At 37.1% G+C, this 17,504-nt stretch overlaps 2 protein-coding genes across 2 annotated transcripts in view; one reads left to right on the forward strand and one right to left on the reverse strand.

Moving 5' to 3' along the window:
• LOC127448416 (ceramide synthase 6-like) overlaps nt 1–17,504 on the reverse strand; it is a 427,716-nt gene that overhangs the window by 50,900 nt on the left and 359,312 nt on the right. The window lies entirely within an intron of this gene.
• LOC127448040 (rRNA N6-adenosine-methyltransferase METTL5-like) lies at nt 10,894–17,491 on the forward strand. Its single transcript, XM_051710300.1, has 6 exons — nt 10,894–10,933; nt 16,016–16,130; nt 16,520–16,701; nt 17,090–17,172; nt 17,252–17,300; nt 17,404–17,491. Exons 1-6 carry the CDS (start codon nt 10,894–10,896, stop codon nt 17,460–17,462), a joined length of 528 nt encoding a protein of 175 aa, XP_051566260.1. The 3' UTR covers nt 17,463–17,491.

The raw sequence follows: 17,504 nt of genomic DNA on the forward strand, positions 1-17,504 counted from the left end.
AAACAATAAGTGGGTGTTCACACAATTCCCTGCATGACCCATCATATTTCATTATATTTTATGGGAATAGATAGTTTCTAATAGTTATAGTTAGTTTCTTATTTTTAATATCAGTTTCGTACATTGGGGTGTTCTGTTTTATATTTGATGTAGTTTAGTTAATGTTTACCCAAGCACAACTCACCACGTGCCCCACCGAGAGCGAGAACAACATTATTGCAACCACGAGGAGGTCACCCCATGTGACTCTACCCTCCCTAGCAACTGGACCAATTTTGTTGCTTAGGAGACCTGGCTGGAGTCACTCAGCAGGCCCTGGATTCGAACTCATGACTCCAGGGGTGGTAGTCAGCTTCTTTACTTGCTGAGCTACCCAGGCCCCCTGCCAGGGCTTTTTTTTTTTTTTTAAACAACAGAATTTTTTTTAACAGTGCAGATTACAGGAAACCAGATACACATTCACTCTGGGAAACTACCTCGGTCTAAAAATCAGTGCTTCAGGGGGTTTTGGTCTGGCAGTGAATGCACTAAAAGAGAAAGCTAGAAGAGCATTCAGTTAAGGGCAAATTTACACAAATAGACATTCCTGCAACAATTTGGTGTAAAATCTTTGATAGTATTATTATGCCTATTGCTCTGTACGGATGTGAGGTTTGGGGTCCACTCTGTCTGGCAGATTACTCTAGATGGGAATGAGTTCATTTCTTGTGGTCATTGTGTCAATGTTTTAACATTCTGACAATTATTGGTATTATGAGTTGAGTGAATGTGTGATTTCTACTTTTCTAGTATTTTATGAATGTCTGCAGTAATCTGACTTGATTTGTACTTCTTTTTTCTGTCAAAAAGACAAGTTGAAAGAACCCCACGTGTGAGTGTGTCTATCCACATCCGTTACACAAGCAGAATTCTTTAGAAATATTTTAAGAGTTCAGAGAAGAACACCAACTAATGCATGCTGGGCCAAACTAGGCAGATACCCCCTAATTATACATATTGAAAAATTATCCCTCAAATTTTGGACACACCTAAATTCAAGTTTCCCTAACATATTGCAACATGAAGCCCTTAAAACCCAAGAGATGAAGCCTAAAGCCAGTCCCCTTTGTCAGATGGCTCTGAAACTCACAAACCCACTAACAACTAACAAACACCAGTTTCAGACCAGCACTGCTGAACCAAAACCAAATCAGAATAAACCAAATCACAAAAGAAAACAAAAATTCATATTTGGACCATTGGGAAAAAGAAAGTAAAAACCAAAGCAAAAATTGGAATGTTATCAGACCCTAAACAGAATACCTAGCAGAATATCTCCACACTGTATGAGATCCAAAACAGAGATGGATCCTCACCAAATACAGGCTCAGCGATCACAGTCTGGCCATAGAAAAAGGCAGACACATACAAACATGGCTTCCAAAGGATAAACGAATCTGTGCTCACTGTGACACTGGTGAGGTCGAGAGAGACACACTTTCTCCTTCACTGCGAGAAATTCACAGAGGTGAGAGAGAAATACTTTGACAAACTCTCAAACCACAAGCCACAGTTCAGCAGAAACAGGTTAAATGCAGGTGTTACTGTGGAAGGACAATCTTGCATCAGTTGCAGCAAAATTCATTTTTGCAGTGCACACTCTCAGAAATCAATCATTTACTGCCTTAATGTACTTCATTCACAGTATTTTTTTTTTTTTTTTTTAATGTTCATAATGTCTTGATAAATGCTTATTTTATTTTATATTGTATAGTGTATATTGTTATTATAGTTTTTATTTTATTCATTACCTGGCACTTTATTTTAATTCTATTTTTATTGTTATTTGTTACTTTTTTTTTTATCATTATTTGTCTTGTCATTATCTGTTTTGTGTATTAATGCTTTGGCAATATTGTATGTAAACACAATCATACTATAAAGTACTTTAAAATTTAAATAGAGAGAGAGAGAGAGAGAGAGAGAGAGAGAGAGAGAGAGAGAGAGAGAGAGAGAGAGAGAGAGACTGTAGCAGAAGTACTAAAACAAGAAACAAAAAGACAGAAAAAGGTCTGTGTCCACTAAGCCAACTAGGTGTTAACCATGGTAAAAAAAAATGTCACCTGCGCATGTCATTCAGAGCTCTGTTTTACATAGTTCACAATCAATAAAGGAAATAGTAAAATAACACTTCTGACATGCAGTCCAGTTCCATTCAACCTTATCATGAAAATGTATCATTCATTATTAACTTCTGTCCTTTTGCATTAGCACTTATTTTTTTAGAATATATATTTTTTTTATTATTGATTCCCTTCAACAAATTAAATAAACATAACAAAAAATTCAGAATCAAATGATATAAAATTAAACCCTTGCCCCCCGAAAATACCCTCCCACCACACAACACAAACACGCACACCAGTGGTCATAATTATTTAGAAACATAAAGAAAACATAAAAAGTATACTTAAAAAAACAATAAGAATGCACACACACATTTAAAACTACAAATCCCTTTCCACTGCCCCTCCCTGAGAACCCTCCAAAAAGGCCAAATATCTACCCCCCTTCCTATTAAACAAATCCAAGTTTCCCAACCTTCTACATGTCACCTCCTCGAATGCCGCCACCCCGCCCATCTCTGTGCACCACTCCTGAAATGAGGGTGCTCCAGCCGACTTCCATCCCCTAAGAATAATCCGTCTGCCGATCATAACTTTTTATGTATCTATCCCCTATATTAATGACCGCCCCATCGCCTAAAATACAGAGTCTGGGGCAAAATGAAATTTGAGTGTCCAATACGTCACACATAAAACTCTGAACCCTCAACCAAAATTCTTGGATCTTAACACACCACCAAAAAACATGGGTTGTGTCCCCATCTTCTGATTGGCATCGCCAGCAGGTGGGTGTGTCTTTAAGACCAAGCCTATACAGTCTAGAGGTGGTCCTATAAAATCGATGTAAAATCTTAAATTGCATAAGGTGCACCCTTGCATCTCTAGATGTAGACTTGACATTTATTAGAATCCTAGCCCACACCTCTCTCCTCCAATACCAAGTTTAAATATTTCTCACATAATCTCTTGAGAGAAGTTGAAGCTCCGTCCCCCAGACTCTGAATTAGCAGAGAGTAATACACTGATGCCTCATGACCTTTTCCAAAAGCAGTAATCACCACTCCCAGAGTATCTGCCATTTTAGGGGGGTGTATGCTACTCCCAAAAATAGTACAGAGCAGGTGGCACAGTTTTAAATACCTAAAGAACTGAGATCTGGGAATCCCAAAATGTTGAACCATATTTTCAAAGGATTCCACTCTCATATAGGTCACCGAGCATATTAACCTCCCTCACAATCCACTCTGACCAGCAAAAAGGGGACTTATTAATAGATACTTTTGGGTTCAGCCATATGCTCGAGGCAACATTTAAATAAATGTCTGAATTAAACACTCTGGACACTTTTGTCCATACCAATTGCAAATGTGAGATAACGGGGTGTAACTTAACTTCTCCGGTTAGTTTGATAGAAAGGCTTTGCTATGGTGAAATAGGGGCAAGAACGTCTTGTTCAATACAAAACCAGGGAGGGGCTCCCTCAGGTGGAAGAGCCCAATGAGCCAAATGTCTGTGACCGAATGCATAATAATAAAACAAAATCTTGGGTAGGTCTAGCCCACCTTTGTCAATCGGCCTATGTAACTTACTGAAATGTAATCTGTGACATTTACCATTCCAAATTAGTGACTTCGCTATGCTATCAAACTGCTTAAAATAAAAGAGGGGTACATCTATAGTGAGAAATTGTGGCAGGTAGTTGAATTTTGGAATACAATTCATTTTATTAACATTAACCTTCCCAGTCATAGATAAATGTAATGAAGCCCATCTGCCCACATCGCTCAAAAACCTTTTTATTAAAGGCTCAAAATTAACTCAATTTAAATTAACTGTGTGATTAAATCACACAAATTTGCTGGGAATAAATTACCCAAATACTTAATGCCCTGTTTGGGCCACTGGAAGGCACTTGGCTGAAAAGCCGTTACCTGGCAGTATGCTGTCAGAGCCAAAGCTTTGGATTTAAACCAATTCACTCTGTGTCCTGAGAACTTAGAAAATTAATTAATAATTCTGTGGAGGCAAGGCATAGATCTGGTGGGGTCAGAGACAAATAATAAAATATCATCTGCATAAAGCAAAAGCTTGTGCGCCATACCTCCCGCCACCATCCCTGGAAAATCATCTTCCTTTCTTATCGTGGCAGCTAATGGTTCCAGGGCAAGACAGAACAATAAGGGTGAAAGAGGGCAACCCTGCCGGGTGCCCCTATCCAGAGTAAAATAATCTGAAATTAATCAATTTGTTTGAACCGCCACTACCGGATGTCTATAAAGTAACTTAATCCACCCAATGAAAGTATTCCCAAAACCGTACATTTCAAAATCTTAAAAAAATAATCCCACTCTACCATATCAAACGCCTTTTCGGCATCAAGTGAGATGGCAGCGACCGGAGTCTGATCATTCGCCACTGCCCACGTTACATTAATGAAATGCCTAATGTTATCAGAAGAGAATAAACCCCATCTATATATATATATATATAAGTGATGTCATAACTTTACTTAATCGGTTAGCCAAAATAGATCGTGTGTCAAAAACAAGATTATAAAGACCACTTTCCAACAAAACCCGAATTTCCCCCAGAACAAAACAAACAGAAAAAAGAAAAACGTGTGCATTAACCCCGCACATGACAGCGTCAACTGGCTTCCATCCCTCCAAACTCAAACAGTCCATGCATGCCTACGAGAGCCCCCGTGACAAACTGGCCGTTGGATTGCTCAAGTCCCGTGTTTCAATACAAATTTTGTGAGACAGAATTACACAGCAAAAGATAATCTATAAAACAAACTCCAGCCAATTTGTGGAATAAACACAAAGAGCATGTAGATTCATCCATAAAACTGTCCTGAAGGTGTGTTACTCTACAAAATAAGCTCCAGCCGCTAGGCGGAACCAGCACAAAAAAGCGCACAGATTCTTCAAACAGTCAAGGCAACATGAGTGCAAGCAAATGACTTAATCACTCCAATGTCTTTGCAAGAAATACTCTGCAAAACAAACTCCAGCCAATAGGAGGAATAAGTACAAAGAGCATGTAGATTCATCCATAAAACTGTCCTGAACATGTGTTACTTTACAAAATAAATTCCAGCACAAAAAAAAACAAACAAAAAAAAAAAACGCTCAGTTTCCTCAAGTGAATGTTCAGTGAGTCGGTCCACTTGGCTGCAAAGTGAGTACCACAAGATGACTTACTCACTCCATTGACTTTATGAAGGACATCGCTTGCTGTGGGCATGTGAATGTTTTACAACCCTCCTTAGCATCTGTTCTCAATTTGGCCGAGAATATCAGTGCAAAAGCGACCTTCCGTTGATGTAAAAGTTTCTTACATTCCTTGAATCGATCATATTTCTCTCGTCGAATTCACAAAGTCTGTGAACAAGAAAATGCTGTGGTTTTTCCAAGAAAGCCTTCCTTTACTCCTCGCCTCGCGTAACACAAGATCTTTATCGGATGATCTCAGAAATATGGCCAGAATTGATCGGGGCCTGCCTCCCTCCGTGGCTCTCCAAGCAGGAACCCTGTGAGCTCGCTCCATTTCCAGCATATGGTCTGCTGTGTCAAACAGATTCGGAAGGAGCCCATCTAGGAATTTCACCACATCCTGGCCTTCTTCGCCCTCAGGAATTCCGACGAAACTCACGTTATTCCGCCGGCTACAGTTTTCCATGTCCTCCAACTTCGCTAGCAGATTAGCAGATAATTCCCTCTCCGATGACTCCAGATAATTGATACGTTTCTCGACATCCCCCACTCTTGTAACCACCTCAGTGAACTTCGCCTCCATGGCAGTGATCAATTGACGTATTACAGAGACGTATCCAAGTCAGTAACCACCTTCGTCAGCATTGCTGACATGTTCAGCATCTCTCACAGTATTTCCCGCACTTCTCCGACTAAATAGATTTCCAGGCTCGCGGCCTGCTCGGGGCGTCAACTTGAGCACGTAAGTGTCTTTTACTGTCTCCAGAGCCCGAGGATTTTAAATCCTTTGACATATTGACTTCCTAGAACAGTTATGGAACAGAGTGTATCGAATCTCACTGGTTTATGTCATTAAAAGTGTTAAAACCAGAAAAGTGCACAGAGCTCCGATCTTAGCATGGCTTCATGTGGCTCTCCCTTTTGCATAAGCTCTTAAACTCCTTATTAATTTTAATTTTAAGGGATAGTTCACCCAACAATAAAACTTATTTCAGCATTTACTTACTCTCATGTCACTGCAAACCTGTATGACTTCCTCTCTTCCATGAATCACAAAAAGAGATGTTAATTTTTGGAATGTTAGGGACTGTCAGCCTCAGTCGTCATTCACTTTCATTGCATCTTTTTACCATAAAATATAAGTGCATGGTGACCGAGGCTGCCTAACAATTTATATACTATTATTGTATATCCTCAATATACCTACAGTATTATCAGTGTGTGAATTAGGAGTATAACTGCATGTCTTTTATCACTAGCCAAATGTTTCTTTATGCCAGCTTACTTAAAAAACACACTTGAGTGTGTGTTGTATGAACATTCCCTGACACTGCAGAATTGTTATTCTTTTTCACTGAAACACTGAATGGCCAATAATGTCTCATTTACAATCACCGGCCAAAAAACTGAAGGGGACAGACATTTGGGATTTCTTTCAAAGGGTCATGTGTGTGACAACAATAATCGTATGTCATAGTAAGTATACATCTAAACAATGCTATTGTTCTTTGAGATTTCCATGTTTTTTGATTGCCCATTATATTTAATTTTGATTAATTGTAATGGTGATATTTGTGGCATATTTAAAAAAAAAAAAAACAGATCAGTGACCAAGTTAACAGTGTAGACAAAGAGGTGACACAAGCTTCTGAAATTGTTCAGGTTAGATCATATTTGACACTGACATCAAGGTATATTTTATGCTTTTATTCTTTGGTTCTGTCTGACTGGACCGGTGTTTGAAATGTCATTTATAGCCATATTGTGAAGAAAGGCTGATGAGAATGTGCCTTTCCCCTACCCTCCAGTTTTCAGATAGTTCCTACGCCCCTGTTTGTGTGTGTTGTTAGAGAGGTACAGGATGTTGTATGGCTTCACTCACTCTATTTTTGAGTGTACAGATATATTAGATTATTGACTGAGAGAGGGAGGTTGCAGGACATAAGAAATAAGAAAAATTTGTTCTTACCCACAGAATACATGGTACCAAGATAAATTGACATTTTGTTCTTTCTTTGTTTGATATTTTGTATGTATATTGGGGTTTGGAACGATAATGGAAACCTATTGTCCTCTTGCTTTACTTGCATTTATATGCTCTGGTCAAAAACCTACACATTATTAATTACAGTATATCTTGATTTTTTTTTACATAATGGTAAGACAATTATCATATCTAATGGGATGGATATAAAGAAATAAAGTTAGTCATTGCTCATTATGGGGTCTATAGTTAGCTTACAAGAGGGTGACAACTTGAAGGCAATTTTCTTTTGATATTTTGATATTGCTTTGACTGATTTTTTTAATCTTATCAAAAAAGATGGAATATTTTAAAGTGAGGCAAACAGTAATACCACAAAACATCACTGAATTCATCAAATCCGTTGCTACTAAGCTACTTAATGAAGTTTGTGCAGTTGTTCTCCCACAAAAATAATGTAACTTCCTGGAGGAAGATGTCATTAAGCAACTGGCTTTTGTTTATTTTTAATTAACCCTTAAATGCATACCTGAGGTATGCTCCATTCTCTTATGAATCCTCTAACAATAAAATATAAATTCTGTGGTAAGAGGTGGCTTCTTCCAACTAAGGGTCATTGCGAAATTGAAACCTTTTCTGTCTTTTAAGGATCTGGAGGTTGTTATACATGCTTTTATTTCTTCCAGACTGGATTACTGTAACTCATTGTATTATGGTATTTCTCATGCCTCTCTGTCACGTCTGCAGTTAGTTCAAAATGCTGCTGCTAGACTTCTGTCTGGAACTAGGACGCCTGCTAGTATATCACCTGTGTTGGCATCTCTCCATTGGCTCCCAGATAAATGCAGAATTCAGTATAAGATTTTATTATTTGTTTTTAAGGGTCTGCATGGCTTGGCACCTCCGTACATTGAGGAACTCCTTCAGCAATATACGTCTTCTAAACCTATAAGGTCATCACAGAGCCTTCTTTTAATCATTCCTAAGTTTTGTTTAAAATCAAAAGGAGATCGTGCCTTCTCTGTCGCGGCTCCTGGCCTTTGGAATAGCTTGCCTCTCCATATCAGATCCTGTACCACAGTTGATGTTTTTTAAATCTCATTTGAAGACTCATCTCTTCTCTCTTGCTTTTGACTGTGTATAGTGTGTATAACTATATTTATCTGTGTTGCTATAGTATTTATGTTCTCTGAATGTGCATGATTTGTTTGTTACCTTTATGTAAAGCACTTTGGTAAACGTGTTGTTTTTAAATGTGCTATAGAAATAAATGTTATTGATTGATTGATTGATTGATAAAAAAATGCCACAATTGCAAATAAATAAATAATAAATTCTAATTAATTACGAAAATTGTAAAGGGTCTTTAGGGTCCCTTAATATGACCTGAGATATGTAATAGTATCGCAATACATATTTCCACCTCAATAAAAAAAATTAAAAAAAAATTAATGATTATTTCATATCCATTTAAGTAAAAAAACAAAAAAACAAAACAAAAGTATGCCGTTGGAAAAGACAAAAATGTCCCGAAGGTCACACAAGGGTTAAGGAAGTGATGTCTTTGTTCCTTGAACATTTCCTGCTAGTTGTCAAACTCATTCAAAACAACAGTGTGAGGTGCTTCATTTATAGTGACTTTTACCCGATTAATGTTAGTAACGTTAACATGATTGTCATGAAATGTGGAACATGTTGTTCAGTGGATATATGTTCTCTGGATGCCTTGAATTAACGGAAATTAAAGTTTAGATCTCTGATAAAGCAACCACAAATGGACGCATGAACAGCAGCAGTGAAGTGAGACAGCTGGATACATGCAGTATAAAAAACTGTAGCACACATCTTATCTCTGGTAGATGAACAAAATTTATACCAACTAATTGAAGTTTGAGAGGTAGAGCAATAAAAGTGAATATACTTCTCAACCATTAAAATAAATAAAGCTGTACAAGTCATTTACTATTACATTTAGTAATTTAGCAGATGCTTTTATCCTAAGTGACTTACTAATTAGGAACATAACAAGCAATTTGTCACACAAAAGTTGCTGGAGTAGCAGAAAGAGACAAGAAAAGAATTTTAATAATTAAAAGAATAACTGTTTACCTTGTCCACAGGTCACACAGACAGCTTCATTGAACGGCTTCATTGATTATAATAGGTGTGATCCAATATTCCTGATCTTTCTGCTGAGGAAATAATTGTGAGCATCTAAACTACGATACAGTTTTATTGCCTCTCTCGCGTAGACGCTCAGTATCATCAACACGTCTGGATAAGTCACTTCAGGTAAATGTTTGATGTTCTTAGAGAAAATGTTTACTCAGAGCCTTATTTAGAGGATCCAATAATGATACCAGAAATGCTTCAGGGCTAGTAGAATTCTAATTCCTTTGTTATTGTTTAAATCCTTGAAACGGTCTATTCAGACCACTTCGGATCATTTTTGAACAATATTAGAAACAATTAAAAATGTAAAAATTATTGAATAGTGTACAACAGCACTAAAGACCCCCCTTAATGAAAATCTGTTTTATTGTGGTCCCAGAGTGTCTAATGATAGGAAACAAATGATATATATACTAAATGTGGGGGGAAAAAAATTACATTCTCAATATTAATGGAGCAACGTCATATTTAAAGAATGATTTAAAAATAAAAAGTTTAAAAACTTGGCAAGCATTGGGCAAGGGTGTCTAAGTTTACATTTATTTCAATCATTTTTGGCATTTTATAATAACTATATTACAACAATTTCTGATTTATTCTGCTTTTATAAGAATCAACAGTAAACATTTTAGAGTAACAATCTAAGTACATGCCTTTTTTTATTTTTATTTTTTTTATTCCCTTTTCTCCCACTTTGGAATGCCCAATTCCTACAACTTATTTGTCCTTGTGGTGGCGTGGTTACTCACCTCAATCCGGGTGGCGGAGGACAAGTCTCAGTTGCCTCCGCTTCTGAGACCGTCAATCCGCGCATCTTTATCACATGGCTTGTTTTGCATGACACCGCGGAGACTCCCAGCATGTGGAGGCTCATGCTACTCTCCACAACTTACCACATGCCCCATTGAGAGCGAGAACCACTAATCGTGACCACGAGGAGGTTACCCCATGTGACTCTACCCTCCCTAGCAACCGGGCCAATTTGGTTGCTTAGGAGACCTAAGGGGTGGTAGTCAGCGTCAGTACTCACTGAGCTACCCAGGCCCCAGTACACGCCTTTAACAAATTAATCTCTATTGCATTTTCCAGCCAAATGGGCCCACTTTGCACATCCATTTCAACAAATGTATTCCTTACCACTAATGTCAAACACAATTTGTAGCAGTGTTACAGGGATTTAGGAAGGTGCCATAATAGTTCTTTCTGCCATCTGCTATTTTAGGAGAAAATTATATTCAGTAGTTCTTTCACCATTGGGGAGCCTTTAGCCCCATTGTAAAATGATGAAAGTAAACATATTTACTAACATATTACCTGTTCAAAACAGCAAAAAATACTCTCTCTGTGTGTGCTTGTGTGTGTGGACATGTGCACAAACTCTGTTTGAGAGGAAAGTCTGCAACTTGTGGGAAAGATGCAGAAAGCTGTGGAACAGGTGGGAGAGCTAGAGAATAGTATGTGTTTAGGGGCTAAATTTGAGAAAATGTGAAATATGTTTAGGTCAAATTTGATTCATAGATGTACAAAAAACTATTTAAAGCTGTAAAACATCCAGAAAGTCAGAAACTGGTTCTTCCCATACCGGTCAAAACGACTTATTGAGACAATAGCAGGAACAATTTGTTTTACATTGTAATTTCTCTTAAACAATTATATACAAATATAAAAAATAAAATGTTGTTTGTTTGTTTGTTTTGATGGTCTTGACAAAGTCACAGCATTTGTCCTTTTATTTTGGCTGATGAAGACTTTTGTTAGTGGTTAATTTGTTTTCTATGTAGTTCATTTTTTTAAGAGTGTTGTCCCTCCTTTGACCAAGTTGATATAGGTACCATTCAGTGAAGAGCATCACAGTCTGGCTGGAAGCTTATGGCAGGTAATTTTGGTGAACTCCATCCTGAGCCTATGCGTCAGACAGTGGCTCATGAAGAATCCCATGTCTTTGAGTTTGCATCAATTCATCCTCTTTAAAGTCCATCTTCGTAGACTGAAGCAAGTCTGGCTGGCACATGCTGCAGTCGGGATATAATCCCGAGGTGTAGACAGGGAAAGAAATAGAATAAAATTAGCGTAGATGCCACTAAAAGCAGGGTTAAATAATAAGAGAAGTGTTTCCAGTTCCGGCAGACCTAACTAAAGCAGCAGCTATGAGTTGAAGGATAAATTAGGTGTATGCCTGGCTGAATATATAAGTCTTTAGTCTAGACCAGTGGTTCCCAACCCTGTTCCTGGATGCCCCCCAACACTGCATATTTTGTATATCTCCCTTATCTGACACACCCAATTCAGGCTATGGAGTCTCCACTAACGAGCTGATGAGTTGTTTCAGGTGTGTTTGATATGGGAGATATCCAAAATGTGTAGTGTTGGGGGGCCTCCAGGAACAAGGTTGGGAACCACTTTTCTAGACTTAAACTGGGAGAGTGTGTCTGAGTTCCAAACACTGCTAGGAAGACTTTCCCATAGTTTAGGAGCCAAATATGAAAATGATCTTTCTCCTTTTGTGGATTTTGATATTCTCAGTATTGTTAACAGGCCAGAGTTTTGCAATCATAGTGAGCATGATGGATTATAGCATGATAGAAGGTCACTTAAGTACTTTGGAGCTAGACCATTCAAAGCTTTGTAAGTAATTAACAGAATTTTATAATTAATATGAAACTTAACAGGTAGCCAATGTAACACTGATAAAATGGGGGCTGATACAATCATATTTCTTGGTTCAAGAAACCAACTTGGTTCTTGGTTCAAGAAACCAAGAAACCTGCAGGTTTATTTATTTAACCTGCAGAACATCCACCTAGTAATGCATTACAATAATCTTGAGGTAATGAATGCATGAATTAGTTTTTTGGCATCAGAAACAGATAGCATGTGTTGTAACTTAGCAATATTTCTGAAGTGGAAGAATGCAGTTCTACAGATATTGGAAATTTGCTTTTCAAAGGTTAGATTGGTATCAAGTATAACACCCACATTTTTTGCTGTAGAAATTGAAGTTACAGTACATCCATCAAGCATCAGATTATATTTTAGCATTTTATTTTTTAATACTAAATATTTGTTCCAATAATTAGTACATCTGTTTTATCAGAATTGAGTAGAAGGACATTTCTAGCCACCCATTCTTTGATATCTTTTATACATTCTGTTAATTTGGAAAATTGTGAAATTTTGTCGGGATTCGAAGAAATATAAAGTTAGGTATCGTCGGCATAACAGTGAAAACTAATTCCATGGTTCCTGATAATGTCGCTAAGGAGGAGCATATATAGGGAGAAGGCCCTAAAACTGATCCCTGTGGTGCTCCATATTTAACTTTAATTTGTTCTGATAATTCCTCATTTACACATACAAAGTGGTAGTGGTCAGAGAAATAGGACCTAAACCAAGCTAATCTGTCCACAAATGCCAACATAATTTTCAAGCCTATCCAAGAGAATGTCATGATCTATGGTGTCGAAGGCAGCACTAAGATCTAAGAGCACTAGAAGAGAAATGCAGCAGTGATCAGATGATAAGAGCAAGTCATTTGTAACTCTGATAAGTGCAGTCTCAGTATTATGATGAGGCCTAAATCCTGACTGAAAGTCTTCATATAAACCATTTCTCTGTAAAAATGAACAAAGTTGGGAGGACACTACATTTTCTAGTATTTTTTACATAAATGGGAGATTTGAAATCGGTCTATAATTAGCCAATTCTCCTAGTTCAAGCTGTGGTTTCTTGATAAGCAGTTTAATAACTGCCAGTTTAAAGTTTCTTGGGACATGCCTGAAGGATAATGAAGAGTTAATAATATTAAGAAGAGGTTCTGAGATTACAGGAAACACCGCTTTTAGGAGTTTATTCGGTATTGGATCTAACATACATGTTGATTTTGATGTTTTTGATCATTTTTGTTAGCTCTTCCTGACCCATAACAGTGAAGGACTGATGTTGCTCGTAGAGAATAATTTTAGTCTTCTGGGGTGCTGTGGCAGATGGATGCATAATTCCAATTGTTTTAAAAAGTCAATACTACTATGCTGCGATGGCATATCTGGTTCAATCTAAGTTTTATTCCTAATCAGTTTAGCTACAGTTCTGAATAAACACCTAGGATTGTGGTTATTTTCTATGAGTTTGCTCAAATATGCAGACCTGGCAGTTTTTAGATCTGTAGTTAGAGACACTATCCTTCCATGCACTGCAAAATACCTCTAATTTTGAATTCTTCCACTTAAGCTCCATTTTCCAAGCTGCTCTCTCCATGAGTGCAATCATTGTACCGTGGTGTGGGATTTTTCTCTTTAAATTTCTTTGATGGGGGGGGGGGGGGGGCACACTATCTAGAGTGCTAGAGAAGGCTGCATCCATATTTTCTGTGACAACATCAACTTCTGAAATTTTTGGCATACTGAGTATTTGAGACAAATCTGGAAGATTATAAGTGAAGCTATCTTTAGTAGTTAAAGAATAGTTCTACCTGGACAATAACATTGTATAGATTGAGTGACCTTTGCTAAGCGCAGCATACAAGAGACGAGGTAATGATTTGAGATATCATCACTCTGTGGCAGGATTTCTATATTATCAACGTCAATTCCATATGACAAAATTAGATCTAGCATATGATTATGGCGATGAGTTGGTCCTCACATTTTGTCTAACCCCAACAGAGTTGAGAATATCGATAAATGCTAATCCCAGTTTATCATTTTCGTTATCTAGGTGGATGTTGAAGTCACCGACGATTAAAGCTCTATCCGCAGCAACTACTAGATCTGATAGAAAATCAGCAAATTCTCGAGGGAATTCAGAATATGGCCCTGGTGTTCTATATACTGTTGCAAGAACAAAAATAAATATTATTTATACCTGACGATGTCACTTTAAGCATTATCAGTTAAAAAGAATTAAACTTATATCCAGACCTTTGAGTAACATTAAAAATATCACTGTATATTGTAGCAACACCTCCTCCTTGACCTTTCAGACGAGGCTCATGTTTATAACAATAACCTGAGGGAGAAGACTCATTTAAACTAATATATTCATCTGTTTTAATCCAGGATTCAGTCAAACAGAGTGAATCCAAACAATGATCTGTAATAATTTCATTTACAATTAGTGATTTGGATGAAAGCGATCAAATGTTAGTAACCTTTAGATGATGTTTATCTTAAGTTTTTTTTTTTTTTTTTCAAGTTTGACATCAATCAATTTTTTTTTAAATGACTTAATGAGGGTTTTGTGTTTGGTAGTTCGGGGAACAGACACAGTCTCTATATGATATATAGGTGATTCATTCTCTATGTGTTGCAGTTTATGTGACCTGTATGATGTCTCAAGGCAGTTAGCAGATGTTCGGATTAGCCAGTTTGCTTCCTGACCTGGGCCCCAGTTAGTCAGATACTATCACTATTAAGACTATGAGCCATACTACTAGAGAGGAGAGCGGCACCTTCCCTGGAGGGGTGGAGTCTGTCTCTCTTTAGCAGGTCAGTTCTTCCCCCCAAAAATCTTCCAATTGACTATGAATCCTATGCTATTCTCCAGACACCACTCAGACATCCAGCCATTCAGTGACACTAATCTACTATAAACCTCATCACCACAATGAGCAGGGAGGGGGTCCAGAACATATTACAGTGTCTGACATCATTTTTGCAAGTTTATACACCTCTTAAACATTATCTTTAGTGATTTCCGACTGGCGAAGCTGGACATCATTAGTGCCGACATGAATAACAATCTCAGAAAATCTTAATCATTGCATGATTCATACTGTTTTACATACTATTTAAAAAACAGTAGGCAGTGTACAGTGCGTAGTATGCAATGTTAGATAATCCCTACTCAAAGTTCTGATTGCCGTTCAAAGCTGTTGCAAAATTATTATAAACACACAATTTTGGCTAGGGCGGGTTGGGTAAAAATATAGATTTGCCGATTAATTGCAATTAATTGCGATCACAAGATTAATCTTTTACTCTATACTGTAGTTTTCTTCAGTTTTGGTTAACACATTATATCTGTTAAATAAATAGCAATGGAACTGCATAGTTTGGGCACTGTTGTTAATATTTTTAATTAATATTTTCGTAATGTAGGCCTACCAAGTTAGACGGTTCCGTGCATAATTTATAGCATTAGCTGAGAGTGAATTTCTTTCATACGTAAGCTAAATTAACACTATAAATGAAATAATACCAAATGAATCAGAATTTAATAAAATTGTATCAGAAAACTAAGCGAATGTTGCTTCGCATCCATAAACAGCCTACTTTCTGAAATAATTGTTTTTTCAGATTATTAATAAATTCTTTATTAACATTACTTTTTTCATATGGTGTTACTGCTGTTTTATAAAAGAAATAAGCAACTCCAGCCTGTGTGTTACAGTGATTTTACCACGGACAAGGACATGCCAAGGCGAGGACAACCCCTACCCATTGTGATATTACTGTAATGCATGGCCTATCATGGTTTATTGTACCCTGTTATGATATTTTATGTCATGCAGTTAGCTTATGTGTTTCCTTTCACTGCAGGCTGTATGCTGTACACCATCCACAACACATTTAATGATACAGAGAATAAGCTTGTTACAGATTTGGGCTGTGGATGTGGGGTGCTGTCTATAGGAGCTGCAGTTCTGGATGCAGGGTAAGACTGACTTTATCCATTCATCCTTGGCATGAAATTACTTTGAGCTTAAAAATGATGAAAATCAGAACAGTTGTAATTAGAGATAGACCATAATTGCTTTGAATGATATATTTAACTGTTATTTAGACTTTTCCACTTAATTGATTCTTTAATATCGTGTTTACTGATAAAGTTAGACACAAAAGACTTTAAATCTTAAAGTTGACCTTCAGAGGTTAGCAATTAATGATTAAGTTGTAATTGTGCCTGAAAGATGAAATAAGACAATAATTAAAATCTGTTATGCATATCGGTTATCGGATACTTAAATGCAAAAATAATAAATATAGTATCGATCATTAAAAACCAATCTTGGTCAGTCTTTAATTGTAATCTTTCCATGTAAGATTGTGTGTTGGATTTGACATCGATGATGATGCCTTGGACATATTCAAAAGAAATATTGAAGAGTTTGAACTGTCAAACACTGTTGTTGTCCTGTATGACGTGTGCTCTATTGGATCCTCTTACGCCAAGAAGTTTGACACGGTCATCATGAATCCACTGTTTGGCACAAAGCAAAACCAAGGTGAGAGACATCTTGAAGTCATCATGAAACAATTCGCAACCTATTTTATTTTAGTAATGAGACAGTGAGTATGGTGGGACTTGATCGTATCAATTGGGAATTGATTGGATTGTGAAAAGTGGCCTTTACATACCAAAACAGAACCAGGTGGTTGGAGGAAAGGAGTATTGAAAGTAAGAAGGATTTGTGTCATCAGCCGAAATGAGAAGTAATTTCAGAGGTGAAGAAAGTTAATACATTTTGAAAAAAGTTTACAAAGACAAATCATTGTTTAATTTGCAATAACATGCACAGATTAATCATGCATAATTAGACCAGGAACATTCTTTAAGAAAGTAAATGGGGGAAAATTTAAAGATACAGTATTTTCCGTGCCATTAACCTGTAGGTATTGGCATGCAATTCCTGCAGACAGCCATATCCATGGCGAGAACCGCAGTTTACTCCCTTCACAAGAACTGTACATGGGATGTAAGTGGCAATTCTTCACAATTTTAGTGTCACTTGCATTCATACTTTAGATTTACAACTGAATCACATTTTTCTGTAGCACATACAGAAGAAAGGAAATGACTGGAAAGTGAAAATGGAAGTCATTGCAGGTAATATTTGTTCACACACTGTTGGACAAACATAATATGTATCATACGGCAATTATGATATGATATGTATGATCATAATTAAATGTTGTTTTTATCCTCACGGAGCTGAGATACGACCTGCCAGCATCTTACAATTTCCTCAAAAAGAAGCCTGTATGAACATATTATGCTTTAACAAACTTGCAAATTGACTTGACAATA

This window comes from Myxocyprinus asiaticus, chromosome 11 (genome assembly GCF_019703515.2).
Source record: "Myxocyprinus asiaticus isolate MX2 ecotype Aquarium Trade chromosome 11, UBuf_Myxa_2, whole genome shotgun sequence".
Lineage (NCBI taxonomy): Eukaryota > Metazoa > Chordata > Actinopteri > Cypriniformes > Catostomidae > Myxocyprinus > Myxocyprinus asiaticus.

Coding starts and splice junctions, on each gene's coding strand:
- LOC127448040 (XM_051710300.1), top strand. CDS start 10,894: ATGCAGAAAGCTGTGGAACAGGTGGGAGAGCTAGAGAATA. Junction 10,934..16,015: donor GGTGGGAGAGCTAGAGAATA/GTATGTGTTTAG, acceptor CTTTCACTGCAG/GCTGTATGCTGTACACCATC. Junction 16,131..16,519: donor GCTGCAGTTCTGGATGCAGG/GTAAGACTGACT, acceptor TTTCCATGTAAG/ATTGTGTGTTGGATTTGACA.